Source organism: Nannospalax galili, unplaced genomic scaffold, assembly GCF_000622305.1.
Source record: "Nannospalax galili isolate Female #2095 unplaced genomic scaffold, S.galili_v1.0 scaffold321, whole genome shotgun sequence".
NCBI classification, from domain to species: Eukaryota; Metazoa; Chordata; class Mammalia; order Rodentia; family Spalacidae; genus Nannospalax; species Nannospalax galili.
In genome coordinates this window covers 3,087,188-3,112,279 of record NW_008345972.1, presented here as the reverse complement: position 1 = coordinate 3,112,279, position 25,092 = coordinate 3,087,188, and the positions used below count along the sequence as shown (strand labels likewise).

The 25,092-nt window shown below is 48.0% G+C and overlaps 4 protein-coding genes across 4 annotated transcripts in view; 3 read left to right on the top strand and 1 right to left on the bottom strand.

The window, feature by feature from the left end:
- The window catches only part of Ube2l3 (ubiquitin conjugating enzyme E2 L3), a 61,433-nt gene extending 55,749 nt beyond the window's left edge, over positions 1-5,684 (top strand). The window contains exon 4 of the mRNA XM_008842230.2: positions 3,264-5,684. Within this exon, the coding sequence (XP_008840452.1) occupies positions 3,264-3,418 (155 nt within the window). The 3' untranslated portion in view covers positions 3,419-5,684. The remainder of the gene's footprint in view (positions 1-3,263) is intronic.
- A 2,787-nt stretch (positions 5,685-8,471) lies between these two features.
- On the bottom strand, positions 8,472-10,681 carry Ydjc (YdjC chitooligosaccharide deacetylase homolog). Its single transcript, XM_008842228.3, has 5 exons — positions 10,309-10,681; positions 10,063-10,222; positions 9,773-9,872; positions 9,491-9,668; positions 8,472-9,336 (listed from the first exon to the last, which is right to left on the bottom strand). Exons 1-5 carry the CDS (start codon positions 10,470-10,472, stop codon positions 8,967-8,969), a joined length of 972 nt encoding a protein of 323 aa, XP_008840450.1. The 5' UTR covers positions 10,473-10,681; the 3' UTR covers positions 8,472-8,966.
- A 966-nt stretch (positions 10,682-11,647) lies between these two features.
- LOC103741449 (coiled-coil domain-containing protein 116) lies at positions 11,648-16,079 on the top strand. Its single transcript, XM_029567900.1, has 3 exons — positions 11,648-13,377; positions 14,339-14,869; positions 14,981-16,079. Exons 1-3 carry the CDS (start codon positions 13,306-13,308, stop codon positions 15,980-15,982), a joined length of 1,605 nt encoding a protein of 534 aa, XP_029423760.1. The 5' UTR covers positions 11,648-13,305; the 3' UTR covers positions 15,983-16,079.
- A 223-nt stretch (positions 16,080-16,302) lies between these two features.
- LOC115071909 (coiled-coil domain-containing protein 116-like) lies at positions 16,303-18,622 on the top strand. Its single transcript, XM_029567899.1, has one exon. It carries the CDS (start codon positions 16,794-16,796, stop codon positions 17,661-17,663), a length of 870 nt encoding a protein of 289 aa, XP_029423759.1. The 5' UTR covers positions 16,303-16,793; the 3' UTR covers positions 17,664-18,622.
- Positions 18,623-25,092: the final 6,470 nt, after the last annotated feature.

Here is a 25,092-nt window from a genome sequence, read left to right as displayed (position 1 = left end):
TTTTGTCTTGTTTTGTTTTTCTTCAAGAGACCTCTACTCAGGTTAAGGCAGGATTCTTGGCTTAGCTGAGAATAGAATTTCAGGACAACATGTATGTCACACACATGTAAACACATAAACTACTCTCACACAAAGAATTTCAGGATGAGCCAGTATGAAACATTTGGAATTTATTAGAAGAAAAGTTTAATATAGATTAATGGGGGTTAATAGAAAGAGAAATGCTTAGGAAAGGAAATGCATACCCTAGAACATGGGTTAGGACTTCTGTGGTAGGCATGAGTGGCTTTGGTGGCTCATCTCAAAGAAGTCACATCTCAAAGAGTAGTATCTTAGTTTGGCTTCTTTATTGCTGTGAAAAAACATTCCTTGGTTTGATCCCCAGTACTGGGGTGGGAAGGAGGACAACAAATGAAATAAATAAGAAAAAAATGAGGCAATTTGAGGAAATACACTAAACAATAATATTGGTTCATAGGCTATATGTGGATATATAGCACACAGAATTGATTCTGGGAACATAGGAACTTAATAGTTTTATCATCATTTCTTTTCAATTGAACAAAATAAAATCTAGAAAAGACAAATCTTTAAATAAAGACTCAAAAGCCCTCTCCTAGGACTTGCTTCCTTTAGAGGTAGTGTTTGTGGTGGACATGACAGTATCTCCTAGTGGTGTGCAGACTGAATTAGAGACCACCCTGGTTTGCAGAGAATCTTCTAGGTTCTTGGCTCTTGCCTACTCTTTACAGTCTACCCTCTATGCCCAGCTACCCATCCTCCCTGCCTCCTATCTTGTTCCCTCAGCTGCACCCTACTGGCATCTTTGGCCATTAGCAGTCTCCCTTGAGCTGGGCACATGTAAGTGTGGAAGGAACACTGTGTTCTAAAGGTGCCGGTACTGACAGTTTAGCAGTGAGTATGGGAAGGCATGGGTGGCATCCTGCTGCTGATCCCTATCTTCTGTACTCCCTCACTATGCTTGTTCCAGGGCTTGCCTTCCAGCATGCCCAGCACTTTTTTTCATTGTGAGGAGCATTGTGTGCATTCCCTGAGCCTCCTATGACTTTTGCCCATGGTATTGATAGTCTGATGCCACTGGTAGTTGCTCTAGGGGCTGGACAAAGTGTGCCCATGATCTCACTCCCAGCCTCAGGAGCTCCTAGTGTTCTTCTAAGGCTTCCTCACAGACAGGTGAGGCTCCATAATAAGCTATTTCTTTCTTGTGCTCACCCAGTCACCTTGATTAGTTGTGCCCTAAACTGAATGCAGAGCTGAGTACCAGGTCAGGGTGGGGACCCACTACCGAGTCCTGCCTGTGTACAGACATGCATAAATGTGAACAAGTCCTACTGTCTCCAGACCACAGGAGAATTGGACTGACTAGGGCCAGGAGATCCCCAAATATTCTGTACAGCCTGGAGAATGATTTACAGTAGCCTTATTTTGGTATGAATGAGTGAGTATATTAAGTATACAGCAAACCAAAGTAAAAGAATAAATAGCGGGGCTAGAGAGATGGCTCAGCAGTTAAGAGCACTGGCTGCTCTTGCAGAGGTCTCAGGTTTGGTTCCCAGCACCCACATCATGGCCAACAACCATCTGTAATTTCAGGTCCAGGAGATCTGACACCCTCTTTTGACCTCCATGGACATAGCATGATATGGGTACACCTACATACACTCAGGCAATACACTCATACCATAAAAAAAATAAAAATGGGGCTGGAGAGATGGCTCAGCACTTAAGAGCACTTAACTGCTTTTGCAGAGGACTTGGGTTTGATTCCCAGCACCCACATGATGGCTAACAACAGCTCCAGGGGATCCAACACTTTTCTGACACCCTCTTCTGACAACTGCAGGCATGGCACACAGTGGGTGCACCTACCTACATGCAGACAATGTGCTCACTCATACACAGAAAATAAAAATAAAAGATAAAAAATAAAAAACTGCTTTTTAAGAGAATAAATAGAAGAGATGGATGGAAGGATGGATGATAGCAAAACATCAAATCTGGCACTCGATACCAGCAGAAGTTGACTGAGGAAGCCCCTTTAAGTCAGTCAGTTGGAGTTTTCAATAGAGAGAACCTGGGCAGAGCAGTGTGTCCCCTTGGGTGAGGCTTCCAAATAAAAAAACAAAGCAAATAAAGCAGAAAGGTAACATGTAAAAGAACAAGTAGCAACATCAGAAAATCTGTGATTCGCCACATCCAGCAGAAACTGACTGGGGAAGTTGAAGCAATCAGCTTCAATTGAGCTTTCTCTGTGGCTGAACTTTGAACTTCCCACTATAGGCACTTTTATATCATGAGATAAACAATAGTAAGCTCAGTTGGAAATGGCTTACCCTCTAGCTGTTCTTATTTTTTTCTCCACTCTGTCACAGAATTGAGGGGGCAGGGGTAGCCCATCCAAGATAAGGGGCCCAGGGAACACTTGACATAGACATGCTTGGCTCTGAAATGGGGGGGTGGAGTAGGCAACCCTTCTTCCAGAGCCAGCTTCTCAGTGAGCTCAAACAAACATGACAGATTATCAGTATAATGTATGTTATATGTGGTCCTGAGGCCAGGGGCTGTTTGTTGGCTGTTTGTCACCCACTTTCTCCTAACTTATTAAGGTTGTAGTCTAAAGGTCAGAGAATAAGCAGGGGACTGCTCTGTCTTAAAAGTAGTCTGTGGGGCTGGGGATCTAGCTCAATTGGTAGAAAGTCTGCCTAGCATGCACAAAACCCTGAGCTTACATTTTTATTTTTTTATGTATATGAGTGTTTTGCCTGCATGCATGTAAGCACACCATGTGTGTGCAGTGCCTGAGGAGGCCAGAAGAGGGCATCAGATCTGCTGGAACTGGAGTTATGGATGGTCACTGGCTACCATGTGGGTGCTGGGAACTAAACCTGGGTCGTCTGCAAGATCCCCCAGGGCTCTTAATCAGAGTCATCTCTTAAGCCCCAAGCCTTGAGTTTGATCTCAGCACCACATAATTAGATGTGTTGGCACAGCATTATAGTCTCAACACTCAAGAGGATCAGAAGTTCAAGGTCATCCTCAACTATCTAATAAATATAAGGCCAGCCTGGGATAAGCACCACTTGGCCCCAAATAGAGGAATAGGGGCAGGGGTGGAGGCCCAAGCAAGCATATACTGGGTATAAATCAGTGTTGAAATCATAGTTTCTTTCCTGAGATTTGTGGCCTCTTGTGCTGTTTCTAAGTCTGTTTTAACTCCCAATGCCTTATCCTTCTCTTGGCAGTAATCCAGTCCCTCATAGCACTGGTGAACGACCCCCAGCCCGAGCACCCACTCCGGGCTGACCTAGCTGAAGAATACTCTAAGGACCGTAAAAAATTCTGTAAGAACGCTGAAGAGTTTACAAAGAAATATGGGGAAAAGCGACCTGTGGACTAAAATCTGCTGTGAATGATTCCAGCTAGTGTGAGCAGAGACCCCAAGCAGTGCATTCAGACACCCGCACACAGGACTCTGTGGAATTGACACATGCCACCACCTGGCGTTCGCTTGTGGCAGTTACTAACTTTCTACAGTTTTCTTAATCAAAAGTGGTCTAGGTAACCTGTAAAGAAAGGATTAAAAATTTCAGATGTTCTAGTTCTGCTTTCTTTGTTTTAAAATCACTGCTTTAGTCTACTTCAAAAGAATGGCATTTCTTTTCTTGCCCAAATTTACCCCAAATCTTCAAGTTACAGTTAGCCCAGGTTTAAAAAAAAGAAGGTTGTGGTTTCCTCCCCTCCTCCTTTCCTCTTATAACTCCCAATTTCTTGCATTCAGTTTATTATTCACTTCCCCAGGCCAAAGCCCCAGCTCCTCCATAAAGAAATGGCTCTAGCAGCTTCTCTTCTCCTGTCACACTGCCCCATGGATGGTAGTTCAGATTCTCCTAATACCAGTTTATAACATCCTTTTTAAAAATTATAAAACAAGAAAATATCCACACTTCTTCTGCTAACAACCCCCCCCCCCAAAAAAAAAGAGCCTTGTAAAGGGAAGCCACTTACATAAAAATTTAGTTAAATGGTTCCACAATTAACAGACTCAGTGGGCAAACCCCACTGTCCATGTCCATGGTTACACTGCCTGGCTGGGCCTGTGTAGGGTATCCTGAAATGCCAGGCTTGTAGTGACCTGGGAGGGAGGGTTTGTCAGTAGAGGACAATGTGCACTTGTGTGATGAATTTCTCTCCAGAAAGGCTCCTGAGGCCAAAGGTTAGCACCCTTCCCTGCAGCCGTGTTAGAAGATCTGCTGGTTATCACAGGCAAAAGCAAAAGCCAGAATATCCTTTTGAAAGTTCAAGATTCTCCATCACTGAGCTCCGTCGGAATGTGCCAAGGAGCTCCACAACTCCTCAGCACAGCAACCCCACTGCCCCCTCTCCATGGTTTGACCCTTTGCGGGATTGGAGTTGGTGGGACTCTGCTTTATAGCCAGCTGCCCCTTCCTTCAGAGCAACTGCTGGTCCAGTCCAGGAACAGGATGGCCTTCCCTCTCCCTTTGGACTCACAGCCTTTTGCAGAGTCAAGCTCCACTTGAAGCTCACTCAGTAATATCCTTTCAATGTGTTTTATATTGTTTTGATTGCCTTTTTTTGTAGAAATAAAAATTGACCTTAGAATTTATCATCAGATGAACTTTGTCAAGATTTGAATGTTAATGTCTTTTCAAGGCAAATGGGACTATCCCTGAAGCAATAGTGAACACATGGCACTCTGACACCCTGAGGAAGCTGATGGTTCAGTCGCCTGTGTATCACCAATGTACTTCTGCTGGGGGTCAGGGGGGTAAGATCCTGTGGATAAGATGGTTTCAAGAAATCTTGCTTTCTGCTTTTACTCTAGTTTTATAACTTGAGGGCTTCCTGGGTCTTACACTTTCTGTAAAGAAGTGAGAATGGACCACTCAGGCAGTGTAGTACTATTTATTTGTCTGGGTACGTGGCCTATGTGGTACGTAAATGAACTAGGCTTCTTTAGTCCTAGGTATGCAAGGGGCAGGTTTCTAGAGACTTGCATGCGCCCAGGATGGCAAGAGCATTGGGCAGTCATTTCCATGTCTCTTCACTGGCAGAAAGGTGACAATGGATTTTATCTCACTAACATTCAGATTTGTAATAAAATGCCAAATTCTGTCAGAAGCTATCCAAACAAACCACCATTTGTTCTTGTTGCTTCTCTGAATCCAGTAGTCCATCTTGGAAATTGTCCTATTGCTTAGCTCTGCCTGCCTGTTCACCCTCACTGCTCTCTGCTCACTGTAGGAGGGTACCCTTATGCCGGCAGCCCCTCTCAGGGACTCTTAACCCCAGTATTGACACCCATGGCCTGCCCTGGCAGCAGAGGCCTGGCTCAGAGTCAATGCGTAATCCTCCCTGGGCTTATGTGGCTTGCTTCTTCCAGCCCTGCCTTGGAGCAGGCTTTGAGCAAGCTGGTAGCCAGTCCTGGTTGCTCCACAATTGAAGAGTTGGATCCTCTGGAGAAGAGGAGAGCTATGGAGCAGCCAGCCAGCCACCGCTGACCCAGGCTGGCTCAGGAATTCACATCTCTTTGGTTCTCTAAAGTGCCCGGGTCCTTGCCCTACCCCTTCCACAATGGCAGAGAATAGGCTTTCTAAGATGCTGCGACCCCATTCTGTCCTTAATAAAAATGCTCTCCAACACTGGTTTGGATGTATGAGTTTCTTCCTTTGGGAATGGGCTTTACTGGGAACCTATGCTCTTAGAGACTTGAAAGTGGTAGCTGGGCCTCTTAATTCCTCTGCTTCACAGCCTCTGAAAAAGGCATACAGATGTTCTGCCTCACTAGGTAGAAGCAGATGAGGTAGTCAACACTGGGAAAGACTCTGAATGTCAAAGGGTCAGTGACTGACACATGGATCTGTCATTTCCAAACTGTAGCCCCAAGAAAGGAAAGAGAACTGCATTTAGCAGAGGCAAGAACAAGTGGAAAAGGGTGGTTTGATCAAGGTCTTTGAACTCATGTAGAATATGTGTCTGAGGTCTTTTTCCCTCAGTCACAGGCAGAAACTGTTCCCAGGACAGCTGGCAGCTAAGGCAGTACAGCACCAGCCAGGCCTGTGACACATGAGCACTGGATAAAACTAGGCCTGCCTTGTCAGCTGGGTCTGTAGGTCTTGATGGAAACTTCCTGGGACATCATTTTACTCCTGAGGGCACCACTGGACTTAACTTGCAATTCCTTTGCCCTCACCTATGTCCCTACGCCTTCCCCATTTCAAGATTTCATTGTTTAGTATTTAGTTTATGATTCCTGTGCCCACTGCAGCCTGGCTGTTACCCTGGCGCTCCCTGAGCCTTCTCTGACCAAAGGCCTGTGATTTCCTCATTGCCACTTGGGCATCTTGTAAGCCATTCAGCTTTTATTCTGTCCTGTAGTCCTAAGAGAGTGTTGTGTTTCCACACATGCTATGCAGTCTAGTCAAGGAAGAAGCCAGAATCAGTCTTGGTTTTTCTTGCCCTGCCCAGAGTTTTCTTCCTCACTGCCTCAGTGTGCAGTGTGAGCAAACAGCACTACCCTGAGACAGTTTTAGTGCAGCATGGTGCCCAGCCCAGGCTATGCCTGGTAAATGGCCATTTCCTGGGTAATGGGAATGAATGGACTCAAGACAGAGATCCTGGGGAACCAGACAGCACAGACCAGACTTACCTGGCACTAATGCCTGAAGTCCAGGGAAGAAAATCACCTCACCTCTTCTGGAGAGCCTTATCCCTGCTGGCCCCCACACCCCCACCCCACCCCTGTGGTCCAGATGACAATGACCTGTCCTTTGTAAGTCAGGCTGTGTCCTAGCATAATGCAGACCCTCCATACATAGGCACTGAGTAGATGGAATAGATGGAGAAATCACTGTGTAGTGAGCCCTCAACATCCTTTCCCTTCTGTAGTGAGGGTTGATGGGCCTCCATCCAAATGCTCAAGTCCTAAGGGCTGTTCTTAGCCTTCTTGCTGATTATCTGTCCTCTGGTGGATGGCAGTAGCTTCACCTAGCACACTGCAAAATCTTGTTTCCCTCTTGCCTACCCACATGTTTCTCCAGAGTCTCAGCTTTCTCTCACTCCACTGCAGAAGTGCACTCCTAGGAACTGCCTCTGTGGAAACATGCGATAGTCTTCCAAACATGAGTGCCTTCCAAAGCTAGCAGCCTACAGGAGTGTGGTCAGACCTCGGGGGCCAAGGGAAGGAGGAGAATAATAGATAGCCGAGGTGGCTCAGCAGTTAAGAACACTTGCTGTTCTTCCAGAAGACCTGGGGTTGATTTCCAGCACCCCACATGGCAGCTAACAACTGTAACTCCAGTTCCAGGGATCTCGCACCCTCTTCTGGCCTCTGAAGTCTTTGCACGACACGGGTGCACTTAGATACATGCAGGCAATACACTCATACACATAAAAGTAAAAACTCTGGATCACAAGCATGAAGGTGTTGAAGCTGTCAGTGTCAAGGAAGGTTAGGATGGAAGAGAAGCATGTAGCCAGCAAAAGGGCTGAAGCTAGTCAAGGGAATAGATCCAAGGAAGAGCACAAGAGTCCACCCTTATCCCTTCAGAAAGCCACACAGCTCCCCAGCATCTCTTAAGACTCAGAGCTTGCTTGCCCTTCCCCTCATCCCAGGATGGATGTAAGCCATGACCTAATGCTTGTGTCAAATAAGCAAGTAGGTTCAAAGCCCTGCTCTGCTACTCTTCAGGGCACAAGAAATTAAGGGTTAGGGATGTAGCTTAATAGAGTGCTTCCATAGCATGCACAAAGCCCTAAGTTTGATCCCCAGCATCACATAAACTGAGCATAGTGGTGCATTCTTGTAATTCCAGCACTTGGGCAGTAGAGGCAGGAAGATCAAAAGTTTGGCATCATCCTTGGCTATATAGCAAATTCAAAGCCAGCCTGTGATGCACAAGACCCTATCACCTAGCATGTATGTGTAAGACCATAGGTTTAATCCCCAGTACCAAACAAAACAAATCCCAGCACTCAGGAGGCAGAAGAAGGTAAATATCTGAGATTAGACCAGCCTGTTCTACCTACCTAGTTCCAGGCCAGCTAGGACTTATAGGGAGTCCCTGTCTCAAAAAAATAAAATTGAGGTTATATGCCTCCTGGAAACAGCAGTCAGACAACTACCTGTACTCTCCTTCCTAAAAATTAAAAAATGTAAGTATTGCTAGGGCACAGTGGTTCATTCTAGCAATCCTAGCTATTTAGGGAGTTGATGTTGGAGGATCCCTTGAGTCCAGGATTTCAGGCCAGTCTGAGCAACATAAGACCCCATGTCAAAAACAAAACAGTGGTGCACGCCTTTAGTCCCAGCACTCAGGAGGCCAAGGCAGGTGGATTTCTGTGAGTTCAAGGCCAGCCTGGACTACAAATTCCATGCCAGCTGGGGCTACAGAGACCTTGTCTCAAAAAAAAGATCAAAACAAAACACACATGCACCATGGCATATGTGTGCTTCCTCTATATATACCCAAGCACAAATGCATGTAATAAAAATTTTAAAAAGCTAAACAAGACTTTAAAGCAAAGCAAAAAAACATCTAAGCATGAACAAAATTAGAGTATGATGTGTCTGCCTATTTTCTTGGTCTGAGCCACGGAGGAGCCTATTATTTCTGTGAATGTGTCCTGAGCACCATTTATAAAACCACCCAAATCTGAAAGACATTATTTTATTAACACACCAACCTCTCACTGCTCCTAAACAAGTGTTTACACTGCAACATTGGGTTGGCACTAAATATTCTGCAGGTCTAAGGTCCAGATGTCACAGTCTGGGCCTGCTTGCAGCCAGGAGGGGCTGCCCAAGCTACAAGGACCCCGGAACAGGGTTCGTGGTATCTCACCTTAAGAAGTCAGACCCTGGGCCAGAGCTCAGGCCTGACCTTTTCCGACAGTGAGAGGCATTAGTGCCTCGCTGGCCGACTATGTCAGGATGGAGACGACTCCAGGCAGGATTCTAGAGTTGCCTCACAAGGGACTATATCCGCTGGCCTCTTGGAATCTAGGTCGTCAATGGCGCAGAGCTGCACACCATTCTGGGCAAGCCGAGCCCGCAGAGTGGGTGCTGTGAGGACCTGCAGCTCATGCAGTCGCTCCCAAGAACAGGAGAAAGCGTCGGGGCCCTCACCGCAGCCCCCAGTTGGAGGCACACTGGGATACCCAGGGTGTGCCATCAGCTCGGCAGTCAGGGCGTGGCCTGCTGGGATATCTTCCAGGGCCCGCGCCAAGGACCCCAAGACCCGAGAAGCAGACATGTGCCGGCCACAAGTGCTCAGGCCCACAAAGACGTCGGTCCACCTGTGAATGCCAGGGCATCAGCGGCGCGGCCAGAGGACACGAAGGGCTAGGTGGGACAGGGCAGCGGGTCAATTTCTGATCCTTTTCTGGGTTGGGAAATGACCAGGTGAACTCACTGGAACCTATGGGGGATAGGGCGGGGATTCGTGCTCACCGCAGGCCATGGCGGGAGAAGGGGCCCACGGCGGCCTGGGCATCGCGCTCTACAGTGCAAGCGAAGGCGCGCGCGGGGGCTTCCAGCCAGGCACAGCCTCCCACACCGCGTTCAAGCGGCAGCCGCGTGAAGCGCACCCGGTAGGCCTGCAGCGCCTCGGCGAACACCTGACACACGCCTGCAGGGGGAGCGGGCTCAAAGGGGCGAGATCAGCGGGAAACATCGACCTACAATCCCGGCGGGAAGCCCCCCCCCCCAAGCTGGGTGCGTCAGTCCCCATACCTGGGAGCACGTGCACGTGCTGGTGCCCATCCACGTGCGTGGGGGGCCTGCCCAGCAACTCCTGGAAGCGGCTGAGTTGGGCCTCTAGCTCCTCCCGCACCTGCAGGGAGGGGCACAGACACCTTGAGCTTCTGGAAGCAGCCACGGAGGAGGATCCCTGCCTGGTGCCTCCCGCTGACAGCTCCAGTATCAGGATCCGAGCCCGCTCCTTCCCTAGGGACTTCACGGAACCCTCGGGGCTGAGCTTTGAGGGTCATCGTGAGCATCCTCCTGCAGCCGCGCCTCCGCACCTGGGACAAAGCCACATCTCCAGCCGCTACCGCCTCCCGGAATCCCATCTTGCCGAGAAAGAAGCCTTCGCGGTTGAGCAGCGACGACGCGCTGTGGCGGGCCGGGCCCACCGGGCGGCCCTCAGACAGGTTGGCGTGGAGACCCGTGGGAATGCTGTACCTGCGGGCGGAGCGCGAGAGCCAGCACTGGCTGCAGTGGGGCGGGGCGCCCCGAAACCCGCCCGCTCCGGTGGGGGCCACCCTCACTTGCGGGCCAGCTCCGCTGCTCTCTCTGCGGCCGTGCCGTTGACCAGCAGGGATACGCTGGTCACGGTGCCTGCCAGAAAGGCCTCCACGATGCCCTCGTCGCGCCTCAGGCAGTAACCAAAGTCATCCGCAGTGACAACCAACAGCACCCGCGGCCGGGCCATGGCCGCCTCGAACCCTGGCCTGAGACCGGAGGAGAAGGGGCTGGACGGAGAATCCAGACCCCGCCCTTGAACGCTGTCGAGGCCCCGCCTGACGCACACGGCTAAATGCCACTGCACGCCGCCTTTGTTCTCGCCCCCTAGAGGTCTCCTGCGGGTCCTGCAAAGGCCCTTGCCCACTGTGCTCTGACGTCCTTCCTTGACTGCAAAATTGTTTTGAAAAGTTTTTTTTTTTTTTTAATGACAAAAACGAAGGACATATTGAAGAATAATTTCCCTCGCTCTTCCTAGAGCTTACCACTGCTAACTTTCTGGGCAGTGTACTGTCCTTCCAGTATTTTCAAGAAAAACAACATCCACTTCTTCACCACTCAAAGATGATCCTATTGTTTCATTCTTGTAATGTTTCTTTTATTTTTATGCAGTGCCTATGAACCTTTCATGTCACTAGCTGTTTTATACTTTCAAATTGTTCTTCACTGATTTTCCTATGGGGAGCCTTTTTTCTTTTTGGTTTTTGAGACAGGGTCTGACTGTGTAGCAGTGGGTGATCTGGAACTTGCTATATAGACCAGGTTGGCCTCAAACTTACAGAGGTCCACCTGCCTCTACCTCCCGAGTACTGGGATTAAAAGTGTGTTAGCATGCCTAGCTTTTTCTTAATAAAAGCTTTCTACACAACAACAAAAATGATTATGCATATAGTGCATTCATTGGAAAAAACATCAGCTCATTTCCATCTTGAACTTCGGGCAAACTTTTATGTTCATAACCTCACTTTTTTTCTGTTTGTCCAGAAAAGTCTTCCTTACCCATGGCTTACCAGTTATCACCATGATGACAGTCAGAGTTTGCATTGTGATGTTACTGTCTTGATTTTATTTTTTGAAACACAGTCTCATGTATCTCAGTTTGACCTCACTATGCAGGTGAGGATGGCCTTGAAATTCTGATACCCTTGCTTCTACCTCCTCAGTGATAAGACTACAAGTGTGTGCTACCATGTGTGGTTTATGTGGTGAGGGGATCAAACTCAAGGCTTCATGCATACTAGACAAGCACTCTACCAACTGAGCCACATCCCCAGCCTGTGTTGATTTTTCACTATGGAAAGTGTGGGTCCAGCTTATGAGACTGGTAATTTCATTTCTGTTTTACAGTTAAGGAAACTGACATTTGAAGAGAGAAGTGGAGCAGGGACTGACCTCTGAAGCTCTGGACCTGATCTGCTCTGGTGCTCATAGGCCCTCCAGGATCAGAGGCAGAGAGGGATGAGTAGAGGTTGAGCACTGCAGTACCTTGTGGTGCCTTGTAAGGGTTGGAGGCCTCAGAGAGCCTTTCACCCAACTTCTTGGCATAAACACTGCCGTGTCCAATCCTAGTGACTGTTGAACCATCAGACCTCAACCAGCCACTATAGTATGCCCCACTAGGAAGCTGCTCCAGGACAGAGCAGAGGCCCTTAGGCCCTGAAGTCCATAGATTGGAAAGAGAAAGCAACTAAGCTCCTCTTGTGTTGAACAGTGGAATTATTAGAGATTAGGGTTGACTGCTTTGGTTCCTGCCCTAAAGAAGTGCCAGCTGGAGCCGGGCCTGATAGCACATGCCTTTGATCCCAGCACTCAGGAAGCAGAGGCAGGTGGATCTCTGAGTTCAAGGCCAAGAACAACCTGGTCTAAGTAACGAGTTCCAGGTCCCCTGGGGCTACAGAGAGACCCTGTCTCAAAAAAACCAAAAAAAAAAAAAAGTGCCAGCTGGTAGACAAAATAATAATAATAATAATAATAATAATAATGGCATCTAGTGTGGGCTTGCTATGAATATGTTGGGGATGACAGCCTATCTGGGATGAAGGGGGAAAGAAAAGAGGTAAGATTATATGGGTTCTATAGGCCACCAAGTGTGTTTTAAGGTTTCCTGTAATCCCCATAGTTCCTGGTGGAAGGACGCTCAACTCAATTCACAGAGGAGCCAGTGCTGAGATGTTTAGTCACACCAACAAGAACCAGCAGCGACAGGAATTAAAGTTCGGTCTGTGCTGAAAGCCAGGACTCTCCACTGCTCCCATGAAGACTAACAAAAGGAAGATGACCCATGTCGGATACTGGGTCGTCCACACTGAATGAGGAAAGAGTCCCCTAGAAGGAAGCCGACAGAGAAGGACCAAGTCTGTGCAGCCACCAGGAAAGAGCTAAGGAAAGTGTTTGTGTCACAGTGGAACATTGGCTTTTGCCCTGAGGATCAGAGATCCGAGCCTCAGGTTCAGACCTCCTGGCAGAATGAAGAGGATCTATTAGTACGTCCAGGCCTCTGGTTACCAGAAAATTTAAGCAGGATAGAGTGAGTCCAGGGCGGTGGGGGAGGAGCCAAGGTGGGCCCCACCCCCAACCATTGTGTCGGGGAAGCTAGTCAGCGAGTGGCCCGTTGTTAACCAATCAGGACGAAGTATGTAAATGAGCAAGCTGGGAAGCTGTGGAACGACTCCAGGGCTCTGTGCAGTAGTCCATAAAAGCGTGCTGACCGCGCGAACCACAAGAAGTACAGCGGTGACTGGTGAGCAGGTTAGGGCACCGGGGAGGGCTGGGCACACTCCCCGACCCAGACACTGTTGCAGACAGGTGGCCACCACTTGGGAAAGGGATAATTCGCAGAAGCCTGGCGCGTCGACGCAGAGGAAGGGTGGTGTGTATGAAGGTGGGTTTTAGGGCCACCGACCCAATGGGAATAGCCTGGATCTGCGGAGGCCTGGATCACTTCTTCTCCCCACCCCATGCAGAAGAGTCTGCATCTGTGCTCCGGAACTTGAGAGAGGAGACAGGGAGCAAGTCTCCACATCATGGCCAGGCACTGCCACCACTCAGGATACCTGGCTGATGACGAGGCGGGTCATAGAACATACATAGCTCCGGTAAGTATGCCCAGCCGCCCTGACACTAGTTATCTGGACCACTTCCCTCAGCTTTCTAATTTCCAGTAGATCTCACAGGGTCACTTAGGGAAGTCCTTATTGTAGCTTTGACTTCCCTTAACGACAGCTTGCTAGGCCCAGATCACTGCCACTTTGATTCTCCAGCCACAACAGAGGAACTTGGATGGCCTAGGAACCCAGAGAGGGAGTATGGAGTCAACTTGAAGTTGGAGAAGCAGGCTCAGGACCTCAAGTGCAGCACGAAAATAAGGGCAGGCCTGTGCTAGGGGGAGAGGAGGAGGTGGAGAGAGAGATGGTTCGCAGGATTGCTGGTTCACATGATGTGTGAACACAGAATCCCACTTTCAGGCTTTCAGCCAGGCCTTACATAAGTGAAATGTTGGTGTTGGGGACCCTTCAGGGCAACTCTAAATAGACTTCCACTTTGCAGAGAAGGAAACTGAGCCCAAGAAGGGCAGTTGTGTGCACTGCGTGGAGGTAGTTGAGGATCCCATGACTGTAGACTGCAATTCAGGGCTGGTGGGTGAAGATGGCTCAGTCAATAAATGGCGCTTGTTGCCAAGCCTGATGACCTGAGTTTGATCCCTAAGACCCTCATGGTGGATAGAGAGAATCAATTACCACAAATTGTCCTCTGACCTCCACCTGTTCACTGTGGCACACACTCATTCACACACATGCATGCCTATGTGCACGCACACACAAATAGATAAGTAAATAGATAAGTAAATAATGTTATTTAAACATTTTAAAATTCAATTCAATGGTTGAGCACTTGCATAGCATGCTCAAGACCCAGCACCAACAAAAGAGAGAGAAAAAAAGTTTCTTCCATTGCTGAATTCCCACCCACTTACTAGTAGCACCCTGGGAAAACTCCAGAGCCCTTCCCTTGCAGGGCACCCTGCCTGCTGTGACTAGACTTTCTGTTCAGGTCCAGCTACCCAAGAAACCACTGTTGCCAGAAATGGGTCCAGCCTTAAAACTGGGACATGTCCCACACCCACCATCAGTGAACCAGGGCTATTGGCAAAACCCTAAGTGCCCTCAGACCTTCGGCAGCTTCCTGGATTTCCTGACTGAGGGCCCGGTACTGGACAGCTTGCAGTCAGTGGTGGAGAAGGCAACAGAGCATATGGCCACCATGAAGACAGAGGCTGGGTTGCCACTGGTGGATGTAAAAGATCCTATGTTGGAGCCAAATGTCAGGCGCGGAACACGAGCCCGACCCAGCTTCAGCACTGTGCACAGACACCGTGCTCGGCCCACTCTGTGCACTAGACGCCCTAACAATTACCCATCCTGCTCCAGTTCCATGTCTGACTCCCATAGCATCATAGCTGACTGGCTGGGCTCCCACAACCAGGGCAAAGACCCAGGTGCCCGAGGTATAGGCTCACTGCCACCAATGAGGGACAGACTCCTGCTGGAGAAAAACCTCAAGAGGCTACTGCAACTGGAAAACAAAGGGGTGAGATCTGGAGCTAGGGCTGGGGCTTGTGGAAGGTGGACCTGAGAATTGGGCCAGGATTAGGCCTGGCTGAGTTCCTAGACACTTCTCAGCATTCCCTTCTTTTTGCAGAAAGACCTGAATCAGTCCTGCTCCCAGAAGGACTCCCTGCTGTGGGACTCTCTGGGCAGCCAGACCAGCAGGCAGTGGACCCGGGAGCAGCCTCTTTCTTGGTTTGCAGGGCTTCTGGGCTCCAGCTCAGGCACTCCTGAAGCATCAGAGCTGGGACCTGGAGAACAGGAGCTGATTTTCCTCAAACAAGGGTTACACAAGGAGATAAAGTCATTACTGAGCCAGCAAGTAGCACTCAGCCTGCCTGTCTACTGTTCACACCGGGAGCCTCATCATACCCTGGACTTCCTGGCTGGGAATCGCCTCTTTCCTGCCCTGCAGAGTGTGGTCAGCCAGGCTGTGGACAAGCTCAGCAAAGCCTGTCGCCACAATGGCTTCCCTCTCTTCCCTGCTGCCTCAGAGCCCACCCAAATGCTGTCTGTGAATTCTGGTCTGGGGCATGACTCTAAGGCGGCGATACCCATCAACAGGGAAGACAGGGAGGAGCACTGTGGTTCTCCTACCACAGCCTGCAGCACCAAGACATCTCACAGAAAAAGCAGGAGCAGACGGGGTTCCCCCACTATATCTAATGCCCAGATGGCTACGAGATTCAGGCTCAAGGTGATACCCACAGAAGAACCCAAAGACCTCAGTCCCTCATTCCAGGCCACACAGGAGTCCCCTGACTCAGATCCCAAATTACAGAAACCACCTGTAGTCCTGAGCTCCCAGATGGCCAAGCCCCGGCATGGCTTGCACCTTACCCTTCCTGCTCCTGGGATCACAGTGGAGGTAGCCTCCTGCCAGACCTGTCTCAGGAGCCCTCTCCCTCATCAGCTTGCCTCTTCCTGCCCTTCTCCCTCCTCCTCCCTTTCCCCCATGTTATCCTCATTCTCCTCTTTGGTAAGCAACATCTCCCCTTCTCCCACTGCACCATGTTCAGAGACGATCTCAAGAGTAGGGCTGGAGGTCTTGGAGAAACATTTTCAGGGGAAGAGTTTCTTCAGCCATCACACCTAGTAGCCACTGTCACTGACTCGTGCCCAAGGTCAAGAGCTCTTGCCCTGCTCTGTGGAAATCTCCTGGAGTAGGGTACTAGCTGTTGGGGGAACCAAGAATCCTGGCCTACCTATTATCAGGTGTTGTCAACAATAAATAAAGGCTAATTTTTACCCTGTTTTTTTTTTTTTTGAGAGGGTCTCATGTAGCCTAGGCTAGCCTCAAACTCACTATATAGAATATGTGAGGGTGCCCTTGGACTCCTGATCCTCCTGCCTCTACCTCCCAAATGCTGGGAGTATAGGCATGTGTCACCAAGCCTGCAGCCTGGATATGTTTTATTGTTTGTATATGAATCCCAGAAGCCCTTCCACATGTAGAGGTTCCTGTCTCTTATGGACAAGAGCTTTTGCTAAGAGTAGGGCTCTGTATTCTTGGGTCTAGTGTCCTTTAATGTAGCTGTAGGACTTTCCAGTCTCTCTGCCCTACTAAGGGAACATTGGTCAGGAAATGTATATGAAGACTTAGGTGGCCTGAACTTGGAAGTCCCTGGAAGTACCTCAGCTTGCCACCATGAGGGCCCAGGCATAATTCCCTCTGAACACAGGCCTGTGTGTGAGCTTGCAAGAGCTTAGCCTGTCCAGGCTGGTCATGGGCTTTGTACCAGGCCTGTCAGGTGAGGCAGGTGGATGAAAGAATTACAGCAGAGCAGATGTGGCATGTCTGTATCTTTAGTGTGACAGATGTGGCATCTGTTTGTCATAGGGAGAACTGACAGTGCTGCCAAGGAGGGTGTAGTGAATGTGATGAGCATCACAGGGCAGCAGGAGGAATGATAGCCACAAGGGGTGACATGTTGTCTTTTCTCTCCTTGCCTGCTACACAGAGCCCCACCAGGTTAACAAAGAAGAAGCCTCTGCCCTCCATCTTGCCTACCTTGTCCTACATCTCCAACCCCTGGCATGAGGAACTCACCAACTTCTTGGTTGATCAGGCAGTCTCCTTGCTTGTCTGCAAGTACAAGTTTGAGTACAGCCTCAATAAGCAACTTGGCTTTGTCTCTTTCCCTGTCACTGAGGCTCTCATGGACATCCTTCTGGGCTTTAAAAAGGTGAAAGGTACCCACATCCGCCTATCCTCAGACATTAACTGGAGTTGCCTCCTGCGAAAGTTGGAACAGGCTGAGTTGGCACAGGAGGCCACAAGGCACACCTCCAGACCAAGAGCCTCCCAACCTAGTGCCTCCCATATTGACACCTCCCATCACAGCACAGAGACCCCCTCTGGGCAGCCTGAACCAACTGATGACTCCAATCAGGACCAGGGTACAGAGTCTTCCTCTTCCCTCCACTCTGAGTTGCCAATCCACCAGCTGCTCAACCCTTGGGATCTTGGTACAGCTCAGGAGCAGACATCCAGAAACCTATCAGAGTCCAAACTATCTAAAGTCCCTAGCAGCCGTATAGATATGTCCAAGGAAATGGTGAACATGGATGAACAAGATGATGATAAAGGCAGTGAAGAAGATGAAGACAGAGGCAGTGAGGAGGAAGAGGATGAAGACAGGGGCGGCGAGGAGGAAGACAAGGTCTCTTATGAGGATGAGCACACATCTCCTAGCTTTTCTGGGCCTGAGTTGGAGAACTTGATTGACCAGTCTGTTTTCATGGGTCCTGGTGACCACCCCCCGAGATCCCTGTAAACCACACAGAGTGCTCCATTCCTTGCTCCTCTTGCCCCATCCGAGTAACTGCCCCTGTCCTTAGCAGAGGTCAGGATGAGTGGATGCCTAGGAGGAGCTCTGCTAACATTCTCAAGGGAGCCAAAGAAAGAAATGGATATAAAATACATGTTAATGGGGCACATTTATCTGCTCCTGATATTTCAGCCTCTCTTGCACCTGTGTACCTGTGTACCTACCTTTGAAGAGCACTTTTAGGGTGGGTCAGTCCTAGTATTGCATGAACTTTTCCTCAGGAGAACAAATGTGTGCTCACCCCAGAGGGTAACAACGACAGGCCAAAGTTAACAATTCTACCAAGTTCCAATGATTTTATTGGGTTTACTTACAAGAGCGTGGGTGAATGCTTACTTATAGGAGTGTGGGTGACCTCTAAACAGCTCCATCACTAGAAAGTCTCACCCCAGCATGAACAATGACTTCTCTATAAGCTGCATAGATAGACTCCCCTTTTCACTTTCTCCACATTGTGTATATCACCTTCAGAGTCTAGGAAACCACCCCTGATTTTGGCAGAATTACATACAGTGGGGAAGGAGTTGCAGGAAGGAGAGACTAGAGTCTCAGGTGCAGGTCTAGTGACCCCCGCTTCTGTGAGAGAATCTCAACAGGCCTGATCTCGAGGTTCTCATGGGTAGATGTTACAGATATTCTGATGGAGACTGGTCAGTGTTCTTCAGCACCTGCTTGTAGCCAGCCTTCATGATAGCTGGTGGCACTCTGACCTCAGAGCTTCCTGTCATTCCTCGGTACCCTACTTTGCAGCTTCTTGGCTCTTCAAGCTTTTTAGGAGTCCTCAATGTCCCTGTGCATCATGGCTCCTGCTTTGGAAGGGATCATTCTTCACCTGGAGTCTTCCTCCTTGCTTGGATATACTCCAACTTCATGTTGCAAGTAAGGAAGTAGCAATACAGCACACTCTTCTGACACTTGCATGACTTGCTTGCTTTCTCACTTGTTTTACTCTCTCCAGTTCCTCAGAATGTGAGTTGCCTTGTCAGGCCATACTGTGGCTGTTGGTTTACCAAGGTTGTAGGTTGGATGCCTTCGAGTGCCAACATAACTGCCCAGCAATAGTTCTTAGCAGGGCAGCTCTTTCTATAAGAGTCTGCAGGGATGGCTCCTGCAGGCCTGTGATGGGTAGGTTTCCTCCTCCAAAGCTCTCCTGGAAGGGCTTTTCAGTTGGTGGAGTGCTTGCTTAGGATGCAGAAAGCCCTGGGTTCCATGCTCAGGGAGCCCAGAAGGGGCCCCTCTACAAATCTCAGGGCTATGGAGAGACACAGAAACTTTAGGACTTGCTCTGGAGCCAGGCAGGAAGAAGCCACTGGGATATCTCGAATGTGCACATCATATTGGCATATTCCTAAATCCCAGCATTTGGGAGGTAGAGGCAGAAGGATCATAAGTTTAAGGTCGTCATTGACTACATAGTAAGTTGAGGCCAGTGTGTGATACATGAGACATTCCCTCAAAACAAACAAGCAAAGCGAACATGCACAAAGTAACTGGGGCTTCCAGATATTCTTCACCTCCAGCACTCCATTCCCTCTACCTTCCCAGGACTGCCCCTGTGGGCAGTCAAGAGATGATAAGAAGATATGGAGACTCTCCTCTATACTTTGTGGTGAGCCTTTCTGCTGCCATTATGGAGCCTCTGCTGGTTGCCATTATGGGGTGTCTGCAGGACCTTTGTTGCCTCCCTCCTAGGCATACCCTGATTCATAGAGGCCAGACCTGTTCGACCAGGCTTGACCATGCTCAGGGGCCCAGAAGGGACCCCTCCACAAATCCCATGGCTATGGAGAGACACAGAAACTGTAGGGCTTGCTCTGGAGCTAGGCAGGAGGAGCCCTTGAGATATCTTGAATGCTCACATCCACATCCTCAGATTCAAAAACAACTTGGTCAGCTGTCATTCTGCAAGATCAGGGTCCTAAGGTGTGTAGGGGGAATCAGGGATCCATTTGTGGCAAAGACTACCAGCCATTGCCATCATAGTCCTTGTGGTCCCTTACTGCTGTGCCCCATTGTCCTGACTCTATTCTAAGCTAGTACTTCAGCTAGAACAACCTAAAAGATTGTGATTATTTGCACTGATTACTGAACACAAATGTAGATGGTGCAGAGTGACCTCTGTCCACCATTCCAGAGACAAGAAATCCTGTCTCAAGTACCAAGAGGTAGGCCTCAGTTTCCAAGGACAACAGTTGCCAATTCCTACCACTGTCAGGTCCCACCACCAAGCCAAAGAGAAATGCATAGCTCCGGCTCCAGCCTCAGGAATGTACATCTCTCCGGCAAATGGGAGAAGCCCCCTTGGAAATGTATTACGCTGATACATTGTGTTAAAGACGTGTCCTTAGCCAATGTTCCAGTGATCTCCTGGATGACTTAAGTGGCTTCAGAAACAGTGATTATCTATCATGTCACTGGGTATGAGGCTCAGCTAGGTGGTACTGTAGGCTGAAGTTGCTTAAGTCACTCTTTTCAGCTGCTCGTGTGCCGAAACTAGAACATTCTAAATGAGCTCTCTTCCTACAGGGCTCTCTTGGTATGTAACCCCTACATTTAGTCATCTAGCTTGAATGTCCTTAAACCCTAGAGTGGCAACTGGCTTCCAAGGAGGTGGAAGCAGGAACTGTTAAAATCTCCAGATGTGGTACTCCTATGTTGTTCTATTGGTCAAAGTATGTCACAATGCCTGCCCAGATTCAAGGGGAGGGGACAAGAGCACCCAGCCCTTTGTTAACAGAAATGAGGAGAACCCGTGACTCTGTATATGCTAGGTAAGCACTGCCAAGCCCTAGAATGGGAGGCATTATTCACGACCACATTTGGAGACCTTCCCCTCAACAGTTGGTTGGACCTTGAGCAGTCTGCTGGTCCAAGCTGAGCCACTCAGACTCCCTTGAGAATCTGAAGCTGGAAGCAAACTATGACTGGAAAGTAGAGATGCCATAATCAGACTTGAGTACAACAGGTAAGCTGAGGACTGTGGTCTGCAGGGGGAGGTAGGGGAGGAGAATAGTTATAGGATGTCATAAAGCCCCATAAGAGTTCAAAGAGCCAGGCGTGGTGGTACAAACCTTTAATCCCAGCACTTGGGAACAAGTGGCAGGTGGATCTTTGTAAGTTCAATGCCAGCCTGGTCTACATAGAGAGTTCCAGGCTAGCTGGGGCTACAGGGAGACCCTGTCTAAAAAAAGGAAAAAAAAAAAGAATCCAAAGAAAGTTCTATTAGCCCCTCCATTTTTGGCTCTGGGGTCTGGGCTGTTAAATGGCACTCAGAGTGTCTAAAATATATATATTTGGAGATAGCAGAGCATCCTCAGTGTATATGCCATAGTAACCTATGAGTGTTCTCATAGGAGGCCGAGGCAAGGAGACATTTTTAGGAGAAATGAAGATTACATAAAGTTTTGTAACAGTAATCTTTAGCTACAAAGATTAATAATAAACATGGTGCCAGTGTGAGATTAAGTAGGGAGTTTCTGAATGATGTCCTTGCAGAAATGTTTTCTGTCTGAGGTTGTGGTGGCCTTTGTGCAGTTGTAGTTCTGGCTGAGTCCTTTCTAGATAGTTCCCATCATTTATACACACATGAGATCCCCTCCTTCACAGCCTCCTAGTCTGACATATTTATTTTGGTCAAGAGTTTGACAAAATGACTCCACTTTGATTCTAACAATTTTGACACAGCTTACTTAGAAACCTGTTTTTGTCTGTCATGGACAATGCCTGTTGTATCCTTGCCTTCTCTGATCCTAAGTGCAATGAAGAAGCCATTAACAGATTAATAACTAACTAGTTTTCTTTCTTCTTTTGAGAAAGGGTTCCTGTAATCCAGGCCTCAAATTTTATATGTAGCCAAAGATAACATTGAATTCTTGATCCTCCTGCTTCTGCCTCCTGAGTACTGAGATTATAGGTGTATGCCACCATGCCTGGTTTAATGTGTTGCTGGGGATCAAACCCAGGGCTTCATGAATGCTAGGTAGGCATTATACCTATTGAGTTACATACCCAACCCCACCCCAGCTTTCAGCAGATGACTGGCATTATCTGCCTTTTCCATTGTCCTATGTAGAGAATGTTGTAGAGGGGGCAACATAGTGGAATCAGGAAGCTCTATTAGAAGGTGGTGGTAGGTGTCTGTTAGATGATGTGTTGGGGCTGGGCATGGTGACGCACACCTTTAATCCCAGCACTTGGGAGCCAGAGGCAGGTGGATCTCTCTGAGTTCAAGGCTAGCCACATTGCACAATACAGGTGCACTCAAACACATTAAAAAAAAAAAAAAAAAAAAAAAAAAAAAAAAAAAAGCTGGATGTGGTGGTGCACGCCTTTAATCCCAGTACTTGTGAGCCAGAGGGCAGGCTGATCTTTGTGAGTTTGAGGCCAGCCAATTCTACATAGAGAGTTCCAGGACAGCTGGGACTACAAGGAAACCCCATCTAAAGAAAAAAAAAAAGCCACGAAGAAGAAGAAGAATAGGAAGAGGAAGAAGAGGTAGAAGGAGGAGGAGGAGAAGTCTGAACGCTGCTGAGAGTATGTTGACCATATGCAATGGTGGTTGTCAAGCATAAAGCATAAAGCTGCACAGACATGAGTGTTGAGGTAGATAAAGGAACGCAGTGTTCCAGACCCCAGACTTAGTAAGAAAAAGAGCACTCTGGGCTGGAGAGAAGGCTCAGAGGTTAAGAGCTCTGACTGCTCTTCCAGAGGACCTGAGTTTGGTTTGTAGCATCCACATGCTGGCTAACAACCAACTATCTATTAACTCCTGTTCCAGGGGATCCAACACCCTCCTGTGATATTACATAACACTTGCATTTCCATATATGCAGGCAAAATATACACATAAAATAAAAATAAATAATTTTTTTGGTCTTTTTGAGACAGGGTCTCCCTGTAGCCCCAGCTGGCCTAGAACTCACTATGTAGACCAGGCTGGCCTTGAACTCACAGAGATCTGCCTGCCTCTCCCTCCCAAGTGCTGAGACTAAAGGCGTGAGCCACCATGCCCAGCTTAAAAAAATAATTTTTTTAAAATGTAAAAAAGAGCACTCATTCCACAGGCCATTAGTTCAGTTTGCTTAGTTAGTTTCCTTATTAGAAAACAAATTCTCTGTTCTAAGTTTTTATTTTTGTTTTATGTGTATCAGTGTTTTGCCTGCATGTAATGCACAATTTGAGTGCAGTGCAATGCCTGTAGACCAGAAGAGGGCATCAGATCCTCTGGAGCTGAAGTTAACAGTTGTTAGGTGCCAAGTACATGCTGGGAATCAAACCTGGGTCCTCTGCAAAAGCAGTGGGACTGGAACTCAGGGCCTCTGTTCCCTCAGTAGAGAGCCTCCTGGTGCTTCACTCAAGATTCTAATTTAATGTTTTGCTTTCCTTTATGCTGTGCTGTTCCCTCTTTAATGAGTCTCTGAACCTCTGCTACAAGAGGAATGGGGTAGCTTGGATTAGAATAGTGATGAGGACTTGGGAGGGTTGTTTTGAAATGCCTTTAGGACCCACAGTCATCATGACTTTTTGAATTAGATGTGAGGAACTAAAGAAGAGGAATCAGGCTGGTGTGGTGGTACACACTATAATCTCTGCACTTGGGAGGTGGAGGCAGGAGGATCACCAATTCAAGGTTATCTTTGGCTACATATAGAAGTGGTGGGCAGGGGCTGGAGAGATGGCTCAGTGGATAAGAGCACTGGCTGTTCTTGCAAAAGACCTGGGTTTGAATCCCAGCTCCCACTTAGCAGCTAACAGCCATCTGTAACTCCAGTTCCAGAGGATCTGATGCCCTCTTCTGTCCTTCTGTCTTCTGCAATGCACTTACATACATGCAGGCGCATAACACTCATACACTTAAAAAATAATAAAAATATTTGTTTTGGTCTTTTTGAGACAGGGTCTCCCTGGAGCCCCAGCTGTCCTGGAAAAAGAAGTGGGGGGCGGCCTGGGCTACGACTGAGACCCTATCATCACTCACAAACAATCAAACACTCAAACAAACTAACTAACAAGCACCAGGAATCAAAGAGCTCCAAGTTTCAGGGTTTTTTGTTTGTTTGTTTGTTTTTTTTTTTTTTTTTTGGTCTTTTTGAGACAGGGTCTCCCTGGAGCCCTAGAATTCACTTTGTAGACCAGGTTGGCCTTGAATTCAGAGAGATCCATCTGCTTCTACCTCCTGAGTGCTGGGACTAACCAAGTTTCAGTTTTTAAGTGGTTAAGGCTGCTCTTCTAGAGGACCTGGGTTCAGTTCCCAGCACCCATGTAATAGCTAACCACCATCCAAAACTCCAGTTCCAAGGCATCTGATGCCTTTTTCTGGCCTCCATGGGCATTGCATGCAGGGGTGCTCTTATGTACACGCAGGCAAAACACTCATATACATACTAAGAATAAATAAAATTTAAAATATTGGGTTGGAAAGATGGCTCAAGCAGTTAAGAGCACTGGCTAACAACCATTTTCACTTATCTTTTCAGGCAAAACACCCATGCACATAAAACAAATAAAAAGACAAAAACAACATCAAACAACAACAAAACAAATTTAAAAATAAACATCAAAAAAATTTTTTTTAATGTGTACAAGCATATTGCCTGCATGTGTGTAAGTGCACCCATGTCCTCAAGGAGGACAGAAGAGGGTGTCAGATCCCCTGGAACTGGAGTTTAGGACAGTTGTTAGCTGCTATGTGGGTGCTGGGAACTGAACCTGGTTCCTCCACAAGAGCAGCCAGTACTCTTAACTGCTGAGCCATATCTCCAGCCCCTAAAAATAAAAAATTTAAATTTCATTTACTTATTTATTTCTGTGCACAGGAGATCAAAGGACAACTTGAAGGAGTCTGTTCTCTCCTTCCACCATGCAATTCCCAGGGACTGAACTTAGATCATCAGCCTTGGTAGCAAGCACCTTTATCCACAGAGCCATCTTGCTAGGCCCTCAAGTTTGTCTTGAGGCCCTCAAGTTTGTCACAATTCCAGTTACAGATCATCTTTGTGGGGAAGTCAATGTGGTAGAAAATTAAAGCAACTGGTCACATTGTATCTACAGTTAAGAGCAGATATCAGTGGATTGATAAATGTATGCCAGTTCCCAGCTCACTCTGTCCTTTTCATTTACTCCAGGGTCTCAGTTAACTCAATTAAGTTGGTGAATGGAGGTACTACTCACTGAGACTTGGAAGTCTGAAGGAGGAGCAGTTTGAGGGAAGAGACAATTCTCTCTTTTTAAAAATATTTTATTATTTTTATTTTATATGTATGAGTGTATAGCCTGCATGTATGTGAGTGCACCTGTGTTGTGCAAAGCCTCAGAGGTCAGAAGAGGTAGGTTCCAGATGCCTCTGGAACTGGAGTTAAGAATGTTTTGTAGTTGC